This window comes from Panicum virgatum, chromosome 3N (assembly GCF_016808335.1).
Source record: "Panicum virgatum strain AP13 chromosome 3N, P.virgatum_v5, whole genome shotgun sequence".
Taxonomy (NCBI): Eukaryota; Viridiplantae; Streptophyta; class Magnoliopsida; order Poales; family Poaceae; genus Panicum; species Panicum virgatum.
Window position 1 is genome coordinate 28,752,010 of NC_053147.1, and position 10,462 is coordinate 28,762,471.

Genomic DNA, 10,462 nt, shown 5'->3' on the forward strand with positions numbered 1-10,462 from the left:
CGGAGAGGTTTCAGATATCTGAGTCCTTGGCAGAGGAGTGTGAGGCGGTGGGTGAGGCGAGGCCCCCACGCAGAGTGGCCAGGATCAGTGTTTTCCATCGGCGCCGCGACGGGAGTGTTCTGCTGAAGTACCACTGGAGCAGGGGGATCGACGATCGTGTGCGCGCGGCTTGAGGGTGATAGTCCCCATGGTGGAGGAGTTCGAGCTGCGGCTCAGGCCTACAGCGGGCCGCGACATTTAGCGCGGCACAGCGTTGGTGACAGCGGCGCAGTTCGCGAGTGGCTTCTTTTGGCTCTCTCCCAGATTGTGGCGGTGTAGTGTTTTATTGTGTGTGTTGTTTGCATGTGTTGTTTGTGTGGTGGTGGTGTTCGCTTCGGCGCGTTATGTACGAATGCTTCTTCTTCTTATATGATGTGGCAGTGCTCCTGCCTTTTATTTCAAAAAAAAGGTTCACACGAGTACATGCTCATGATCCACATGTTTCAAAACACACTGCATCTCATAAGTTTCATGATGCACAATAAGTTATAAATATTGCAGCATACTTTTCTACAGAAGTTCTAAAGCTCGAGAGAAGGTCACGCTGTTAAAGCACCTTCGAGTCCTAATCGGTGGTTCATCACATAAGAAGGGATCAAGATCTGGAGACACAATGTAAGATCTTGCAATATCAACATGGCCAATTGCCTTTGGTTTCCGTTTACCATTGTGCAATGCTTCAGTCTTCACCTGGACAGTAGTGAAACGTATAGGATGGTAGTCATGCGGAAGACTAGGTTTGCAGTTATCATCTAGCATAGTTGTAAAGGCAATTGCATTAGAGATGCATTTTTTAGAATTCATAACAAATAAAAAGTAGTGAGAAATAATCACCTTGCACCACACAAAACATAATGGCACCAGTACTTCTGTTTTCCCCAATGCAATCCAAGCACATTCTTTCATGCTCCCAAGACTTGTGCCATGAAAACTGCAAATCAATCCCATCACCAAGGTAATAAGAATAACCTTCTTCAATTAACTCATATGCAGTAAGTCCTCCACTTGAACAAGTGTAAATAAAACCCCTGGCAAACACAGATCTTTCACTTAGAAACACACGTCCAGGCCACCAGCTTGGCAGCTGTTTTGTTCTATCTTGCAAAGCATACGGTTCGACAGTTCTCCACCCTCTTTGACGCAGGTCAATCAGAAAACACTGGTTTGATTCAGCATCAAAAACCATAAAGGAATTATTACTCAGGACTACGTATCCAGACAGGTTAACCTCTTTTTCTATATCACAACGAATCCCAAATGTACCGCAGCATTGCACAAATCCTCGTTGATCCTCCATAACATAGAGATATTGCAAAGTATTACTTAAAGCAACCATACGGCCCCCAACTTCGCAAACAAGATGAACGCCACGAGTAGGCATTCTACAGATGTCTGTTGCCTGCATTGTATCGAAATTGAGATAATATATATTTCCTTTGTCTGAGACAGCATACATGAAGTTATCGAAAGAAGCAAAATGAGACCCGTGAGGATATTGATGCATATCGCGAAGTCTGAGAGTCTTATCATGGCATGTCAACTTTCCATCCAAGATGTTAATCCCAAACACAGCTGTTCGAGAAGCCACTTGACAAACAATATATAGAGCTATGTTGGTCTGGATAGCAGAGCGCTCAAGCATAACAGAACGTGAGAATGGTGCTCCAATAAACAATTTCCTGTAAACAAGCGGAAAAAAAGGAGAAATGTCCTTATGCATCAAAATTGCAAGAAACCTTAAAACTTGAAGTAGAGCTGAGACATAAGTTTTGAAACCTGCAGCAGGCAAGCATCTTGGACGATTCTACCACATTGGAGCTGGCTAGAACTTCCTGGGGGACACTTAACCTCTGGCTCTTCTTTATGGGAGAGGCTGTCACAGTCTTGTGTTTGAACTCCTCATACACCCTACAGTTGCGACGCAAGAAATACATTGTTTTCATAGTAGTTAATGACTTGCCATGCAAAAAACAGATTCAATATACAGAATTAAAAATATTTCAGGTACACAAGTTTCTAGAAACAATTTATTATAATTCTGTTGAACATGTGCATGCCAACAATATAACTAGCTAGAGGCTTGACAAAAATTGGATGTGCAATAATGGAATTACATAAGCAGAAAGATAAATAATCCACTTACTGTAGAATGCTGAACTCAAATCGATTTGGCTTGCTTGGCCACATGACCAACCGACGGCAGGTGGAATGCAAGACTTCAATGCCCTTAGGGACAAATCCTTCAGGGAAGTTCTTACAGTCATCTTCCAAGACTCGAAAGGTGGTGATAAGCACATGTTTGGTGTCACAATTGCAGTTGAGCTTCTCACCAATCCAAACATAACACATGACCCTGGCACCAAGATGTGTTAGGATCCCATTTCCTTCATTGTGGAAAGGGTAAACACGGTCAACCATTATAGGTGGCTCCATCCTGTGTTGATGCTGATCCACTTGGCACAGCTTATAGGCATAGACACTGCCAGTACCGGCACACAGGGAATAGATGGTGTTGTCTCCTTCCACATACACAGCACACTTCTGTATAGAGACATAGCGAGTGGGCTGCTTCTCGTTGGTGATGACTGATGCCCAGGTGAGGGTGGAGCAATTGAAGGTGAAGAAGAGGTTAGTTGGAAAAAGCGATAATAGGATGATGTGCCCGACCACTGCGTAGCCCTGGAAGACAGGGTTGTTATTCGGCGGCCCGTCGACTCCTTTTCTCCCATGAGGCAAGTGGAGATCGGCGACTTCCACCCAGCAGAAGGCATCCTTGTCCAAGCGTTGCATAACAAGGCGGGATGGGCCACGGAGCTCGGTGAGGTAAGGTGCCCATAGTTCGCCGGCGGCCGAGATGGGGAAGGTCGGCATAAAGGGGCCCAACTTCAAGCAAGGCAGTGGGGATACGGTGGTCCTCGTGCCGTCGGCGGCGCCCAGCTCCATGTGCAACTCCACGGCAAGGGGAGCCTCGATTCTCTCGAGATCCGAGAGGTAGAGTTCACGAGAGAAGCAGCAGAGCGAGAGCGAGCAACCGTCGGGGCTCCGCGTGGCGGTGGCAGCGCGGATGCGCGACCAAGTGTTCTTGGGTTTGTAGTCGACGCCATCCACCAAAATCTCGAGGGCGTCGCCACTCCGGCCGAGGACGCGACCGGAGTTCGCGACGCAGAACCGATGTAGGCGTAGCGAGCTGTCGACGTCGAATTTCCACACAACGCCGACCAGAACCGAGAAAGCCGGACTGTCGACCGCGTCGTCCGGTATGTAGGTGAACTCACCGCCGGAGCCGACGGAAGGAATCTCTGCTGAGCATCGGCGAAGCCAGCGGCAGAAGCAATGGCTAAAAGTGCAGCTGCTAGAGTCTGCCGGCGACGGGAGCGGCAACGCCATCGTGGATTGGATTCGGCACGCTAGGTTTGGCTGTGTTTCTCTTCTCTGTTCCCCTTTATCACTGGGTTTGGATCAGGCCGCACCAGGACTAGAACTCTAGAAGTCTTGTTGGAAGGAGGGCTCTGTTCTATCTATTGGGCCCCTTTTTTCGTCAAATAGTAGACAATCTTGCCGGCCCTGCTGTCATTTTTTATTTTCTCTTTCTCACCTATAATTTATTTGAATTTCTCCCTTAAAAAAATTAGTGGAGATGTAGCCACATACACATATTTAATTTTTCTTTCATTAAACAATGATATTATTTATTTTTCTTTCAGATAATATAGGTCTTTCTTTTCTTACATAAAACAATAATTTCAAATTATTACAAATATAAGAACGCACAGGCATGCATTTAATTTTCCTTCCATCAAGCAATAATATTATTAATTTTTCTTTCGGAAATAATATACATCTTTAATTTCTTCCATAAAATAATGATGTCAATATTATTCTTTCAAAACAAAGAAGGACGTGAATTATGGTTGAATGCATGTGCAAAGAAAAGTAAAATATGTACCAAAGGAAAGTAGTAAGCAGGTACAAGGGGTGGGTTTGATGAAAATGCTTGGTGTAAAAAGTATTGAGATTTTGGTAGAAATATTTTCTTTCTATCAAAAAATGGTCTCCACCCCCTTTTGTCACATCTTTAGATCTGACAAGTGGAACCTTCGTGAGGAGTAAGGTGGGTGTCATTTTGGTGAAAATAGTTCCAATCCTTTCAGTTTTTATAGTATAGATGACAAGCGATGTCTAGAGAAGGCTAACACTGATATGAGTACAAACATCGTCAGGCAGCTCTACTAACCAAACATGTCTACCAGACCTTTCGCCAAGATAGCTCCTTGCAAATCTGTGCCCTTCAAAATTTTCCTCCCGACCTTCATGGACGAATTCTGTTATATTGTGATCCAAATTCTGATGGGAGATTGTTGGAATTTAGGCTTGGCCCATTAAGACCCATGTGGTGCAAACTTTTAATCCCACATTGCTAGTAGAAGTTGAGGAGACCACGTGACTCTCCTATATATCTAACCCATAGGCTTCACCGGAGAATATCAATCATATTATTCCTCTTGTAAGCCGCCGCTAGGCGTTGTACACAAACACCCGATATAGTGAAGTTCTTGCTGGCTGGCGCCCGTGGTTTTTACCCTTCGCATTGGAGGGGTTTTCCATGTTAAATCCTCGTGTCTTTCTACGGTTTGATCTTTCTATTTTTCATCGTTTTGTTCGCCGTCGCTTCTAACAAGTGGTACCAGAGCCGTGGTTTCAAGTTAGGGTTTTGTGATGGCGTCGATGAAGTATGATCTACCGATGTTGGACTACAAGACAAGATTCTCGCTGTGGCAAGTCAAGATGAGAGCTATTCTGGCGCAAACCAATGATCTTGATGAGGCGCTGGAAAAATTCGGGAAGAAAAAGAAGGATGAGTGGACCAATGAGGAGAAGCGCAAGGACCGTAAGACTCTTTCTCTTATTCAGCTTCATCTATCTAATGATATTCTACAAGAAGTGCTGCAGGAAAAGACTGCTGCAGAATTGTGGCTAAAACTGGAATCGATCTGCATGTCGAAGGATCTTACCAGTAAATTGCATATGAAGTTGAAGCTGTACACGCTTAAGATGCAGGAGGGTGATTCGGTGATGGGTCACCTATTTGTCTTCAAGGAGATCGTTGCTGACCTAGGGTCGATGGAGGTTAAGTATGAAGATGAGAACTTAGGTCTTCTTTTATTATGCTCTTTGCCAAGTTCTTATGCAAGTTTCCGTGACACCATACTATTTAGCCGTGATGAACTAACCCTTGCGGAAGTTTGTGAGGCACTCCAGTCTAAGGAGAAGATTAAAGGCATGGTGCAGACAGATGGCTCGTCCTCTAGGGGCGACGCTTTGCATGTCAGAGGCAGATCAGAGCAAAGATCCTCAAGTGATAACAACGATCGTGGCAAGAGCAATGACGGTAGAGGCCGCTCCCAGTCCAAAGGTCCCAAGAAGAAATTCTGTAAGTATTGCAAGAAGAAATCTCATATGATTGAGGATTGCTGGAAATTGCAGAATAAGGAGAAAAAGAAAAATAAATCTGATGGTAAGGCTAGTGTTGCTTCTGCTGGTGAAAACTCTGAGTCAGATTGTTTGGTTGTCTTTGCTGGTTGTGTTGCTGGTCATGATGAGTGGATTCTTGATTCTGCATGTTCTTTTCATATCTGCACTAATAGAGATTGGTTCAGTTCCTATGAGTCTTTGCAGAACGGTGATTTTGCGCGCATGGGAGATGATAACCCGTGTGAGATTATTGGCATTGGCTCTGTTCAGATCAAGACCCATGATGGCATGATTCGTATACTGAAGAATGTAAGGCACATACCAGGGATGAAAAGAAATCTGATCTCGTTGAGCACACTTGATAAAGAAGGACTCAAATACACCGGTTCAGGTGGAGTTGTGAAGGTATCTAAAGGTTCTCTTGTATGTTTGCTGGGTGATCTCAGTCCTTCAAATTTATATGTTCTCAGAGGTTGTACTTTGCATGGTTCTGTTTCTGCTGCTAATGTTGCTAATGCTGAACCTAGTAAGAGTGACCTTTGGCATATGCGTCTTGGACACATGAGTGAACTCGGTATGGCAGAATTGATGAAGAGAAACCTGCTGGATGGCTGCATTCTGAGTGGCAAGAAGTTATGTGAGCATTGTGTATTTGGTAAGCATAAGAGGGTCAAATTCAACACTTCTGTTCATACCACAAAAGGTACACTTGATTATGTTCATGCTAATTTGTGGGGTCCTTCACGTAAGCCTTCATATGGTGGTGCTCGTTATATGCTTACCATTATTGATGATTACTCTAGAAGAGTCTGGCCTTATTTTCTGAAAAGCAAAGATGATACTTTTGCTGCTTTTATAGAATGGAAAGTTATGATAGAAAGGCAAACTGAGAAGAAGATCAAGGTGCTTCGAACTGATAATGGTGGAGAGTTCTGTTCGGATGCTTTTGATGATTATTGCAGAAAAGAAGGCATTGTTAGGCATCACACCAAACCGTACACTCCTCAGCAGAATGGTGTGGCCGAGCGTATGAACAGGACTATCATCTCGAAGGCTCGTTGCATGCTGTCCAATGCCCATATGAACAAGCATTTTTGGGTTGAGGCTGCTAATACAATATGTTATTTGATCAACAGATCGCCTTCTATTCCACTCAACAAGAAGACTCCTATTGAGGTATGGTCTGGTACACCTGCAGATTATTCACACTTGAGAGTTTTTGGCTGCACTGCTTATGCTCATGTTGATAATAGAAAATTAGAGCCTAGAGCTATTAAATGTTTGTTTCTTGGTTATGGTTCGGGAGTCAAAGGATATAAATTGTGGAATCCTGAAACTAGAAAGACTTTCATGAGCAGAAGTGTTGTTTTCAATGAATCTGTGATGTTTACTGACAGTTTGTCCACAGATGATGCTTTAGTTGAGAAATTGCAGTCACAAGTTAGTGTGCAGGTGGAGCTTATGGATGACCAGGAAAATGAAATTGTTGGTAATGATGTTTCAGATAGTGTTCCTGATACTGTTCAGCACTCACCTCCAGTTTCACAGTCTGATTTGCAGCATGAGGAGGATGTAGATTTACCTATTGCTCTTCGCAGATCAAAGAGGAGTTGTGGACCTCCAAACCGTTTAATTGAGGAGTGTAATCTGACTTATTATGCTTTGAGTTGTGCTGAACAGGTGGAGGATGCTAGTGAGCCAGCAACATATTCTGAAGCCATTGATTCTGTTGATAAGAAGAAGTGGATCTCAGCTATGCAAGAGGAGATGCAGTCTCTTGAGAAGAATGGCACATGGGAGATTGTAAGCTTGCCTGAGAAAAAGAAGACTGTTTGCTGCAAATGGGTCTTCAAGAGAAAGGAGGGTTTGTCTTCTAGTGAGCCTCCAAGATTTAAGGCAAGGTTAGTTGCAAAGGGTTTCAGTCAGATTCCTTGTGTTGACTATAATAATGTGTTCTCTCCAGTTGTGAAGCATAGCTCAATTCGGACTTTCTTTAGTATTGTTGCTATGCATGATCTTGAGCTTGAGCAGTTAGATGTGAAGACTGCATTTTTGCATGGAGAGCTTGAGGAGGAAATTTACATGGATCAGCCAGAAGGATTCGTAGTGCCAAGCAAAGAGAATTATGTTTGCAAATTAAAGAAGTCCTTGTATGGTTTGAAACAGTCTCCTCGTCAGTGGTATAAGAGACTTGATTCATTTATGTTGTTAGATGGTTTTAAAAGATCTGAATATGATAGCTGTGTTTACATTAAGATTGTTGAGGAATCACCTATATACTTGCTGTTATATGTTGATGACATGCTTATTGCTGCCAAGAGCAGAAAAGAAATCACTACAGTAAAGAAATTGTTGAGCAGTGAATTTGATATGAAGGATCTTGGTGTTGCTAAGAAAATTCTAGGTATGGAGATTACTAGAGACAGAAAATCTAGTTTATTATTTCTTAGTCAGCATAATTACATTAACAAGGTTCTTCAGCGTTTCAATATGCATGATTCAAAGCCAGTTAGTACTCCTATTGCACCTCACTTTAAATTGTCAGCTGCTCAGTGCCCTAGTTCTGAGGAGGATGTTGAATACATGTCAAAAGTCCCATATTCTAGTGCTGTTGGTTCTCTGATGTATGCCATGGTTTGCTCTCGCCCAGATTTATCATATGCTATGAGTTTGGTTAGCAGATACATATCTAATCCTGGTAAAGAACACTGGAAGGCAGTTCAGTGGATTTTCAGGTACCTCAGAGGAACAGCAGATTCTTGTTTGAAGTTTGGGAGAACTGATCAGGGACTCATTGGTTATGTGGATTCAGATTATGCTGCTGATTTGGATAGGCGCAGGTCACTCAGAAGGTTATGTGTTCACTGTTAGCAATTGTGTTGTAGTTGGAAGGCTACTTTGCAGCCTGTTGTTGCTATGTCTACCACAGAAGCAGAATATATGGCTATTGCTGAAGTATGCAAGGAGTCCGTTTGGCTGAAAGGTTTGTTTGCTGAGCTGTGTGGAGTTGATTCTTGCATTGATCTATTCTGTGACAGTCAAAATGCTATTTGCCTCACTAAAGATCAGATGTTTCATGAAATGACAAAGCATATTGATGTCAAGTACCATTATGTTCGTGATGTTATTTCACAAGGTAAATTGAAGGTATGCAAGATCAGTACTCTTGATAATCCAGCTGATATGATGACTAAACCAGTTCCTGTAGCTAAGTTTGAGCTTTGCTCAAGCTTAGTTGGTTTGACAGTTTAGCCCAAGAGGCTATTTGGCGCCAGAAGTTCTGTTCTTTGTTGTGTTCAGGTGATGATTTTGATATGCTACAAGAAGGAATTTGTCTCAAGGTGGAGTATGTTATATTGTGATCCAAATTCTGATGGGAGATTGTTGGAATTTGGGCTTGTCCCATTAAGGCCCATGTGGTGCAAATTTTTAATTCCACATTGCTAGTAGAAGTTGAGGAGACCACGTGATTCTCCTATATATCTAACCCATAGGCTTCACTGGAGAATATCAATCCTATTATTCTTCTTGTAAGCCGCCGCTAGGCGTTGTACACAAACACCCGATATAGTGAAGTTCTTGCTGGCTGACGCCCGTGGTTTTTACCCTTCGCATTGGAGGGGTTTTCCATGTTAAATCCTCGTGTCTTTCTACGGTTTGATCTTTCTATTTTTCATCATTTTGTTCGCCGTCGCTTCTAACAAATTCAAAAGCTTGGAAGTTGCCTTTCCTTGATTTGATTTTCCGGATGACGTGTTCATAAGTTCCCATCGCTTCTTCCTTCAAAAACTGATGACATTGGCACAATCGCTCACCAATCTAACTCTACGAAGAATAAGATCACTTCCAGGGATATCCCCGCTCTACAAGCTAAAGGTTCCAACGTCTCCGGATCGGTCATATCTATGGTGAAAGTAGACGCTCCTAAGAAGCCCTCTGCCTCATCCCATACTAACTCCTTCACTCACTCACTCACTCCCTCTCACAAACTTTGCTCTCGGGTTTTCAGTGAATTTTGGCTCAAGTTTGGTTTTAAGAAATCTCTCTCTCATTTCTTTGCTGCAAGATTATCCACACAATTGGATCGGAGGAACAACTTTCGGATAAGAGATTCATTTTGATTTTGCTAACATAATCCGAATTGAGTTGTTCTTGTTCGTTCTTGTTGCAAGCATGAAGGGTGTAGGTCGGAAAATTTTCGAAGATCTCAAGAAGATGGCGGGGTCAAGCACATCCCATTCGCGGAGTGGGTCAAACTCCCATCATTCTGCCAAACCTACATCAACACCAATCATGATGGACTACGAACAAGAAGAACAAGTTGAGGAGCAAGCTAAAGAACATCAAATCTACGCCATGATGATGATGATGATGATGATGATGATGATGATGATGATGATGATGATGATGATGATGATGATGATGACGATGACGACGACGACGATGATGATGATGCTGATGCACCGTACCTCAACTTGCGGGATGATCGCGAACGTCAAGTCTACGCTATGCCCAAGCATCAAGGATTTGGTCATACCAAAGCCTTCGACCCGGACCACTTCGAGAAAATAGGTATATGGACATTGATTTTTCTCGTGTTTGGCATGCGGTTGGATGGAATGGTTTTGTGCCCATTGAGGATAATGGTTCTCATCTTCTCACCATCCAGTTTCTTTACACTCTTCGAGAGGTGGATAATGGTGTTTATTTCCGATTTTTCGAAAACGAATACTATTTTATTTGGAGAAATTTTAGCCACCTCCTTGGTTTTAATGTTCGCTTCTGTTTCCCTTGAAAAAGCTTCCTGCGGTTTTAATCCTCATGATTTTTAGGGTTTGATTTCGGTTCAAGTTGTCCATGGTAAGTTTGCACCTCGACATAATGAGATTCAAAATTCGACTCCTCGTTTCATGCACAAGTGGGTGGCTGTCACTCTCTTACCAAGAGATGA

General features: G+C 43.0%; 1 protein-coding gene across 1 annotated transcript; it reads right to left on the reverse strand.

Annotated features, from left to right (window-relative positions):
• Positions 1–395: 395 nt before the first annotated feature.
• On the reverse strand, positions 396–3,502 carry LOC120665547. The gene is made up of 4 exons (XM_039945139.1): positions 2,183–3,502; positions 1,816–1,947; positions 874–1,718; positions 396–791 (listed from the first exon to the last, which is right to left on the reverse strand). Exons 1-4 carry the CDS (start codon positions 3,424–3,426, stop codon positions 550–552), a joined length of 2,463 nt encoding a protein of 820 aa, XP_039801073.1. The 5' UTR covers positions 3,427–3,502; the 3' UTR covers positions 396–549.
• Between the last annotated feature and the right edge of the window lie 6,960 nt (positions 3,503–10,462).

What these genes read in the sequence shown, in the direction of transcription:
- LOC120665547 (XM_039945139.1), bottom strand. Translation starts at nt 3,426, where the DNA reads ATGGCGTTGCCGCTCCCGTCGCCGGCAGACTCTAGCAGCTGCACTTTT. An exon ending in TTTGAGTTCAGCATTCTACA is followed by an intron (nt 1,948 to 2,182) that starts GTAAGTGGATTA and finishes TCGCAACTGTAG; the next exon opens with GGTGTATGAGGAGTTCAAAC. An exon ending in TATGTTTTGTGTGGTGCAAG is followed by an intron (nt 792 to 873) that starts GTGATTATTTCT and finishes CAACTATGCTAG; the next exon opens with ATGATAACTGCAAACCTAGT.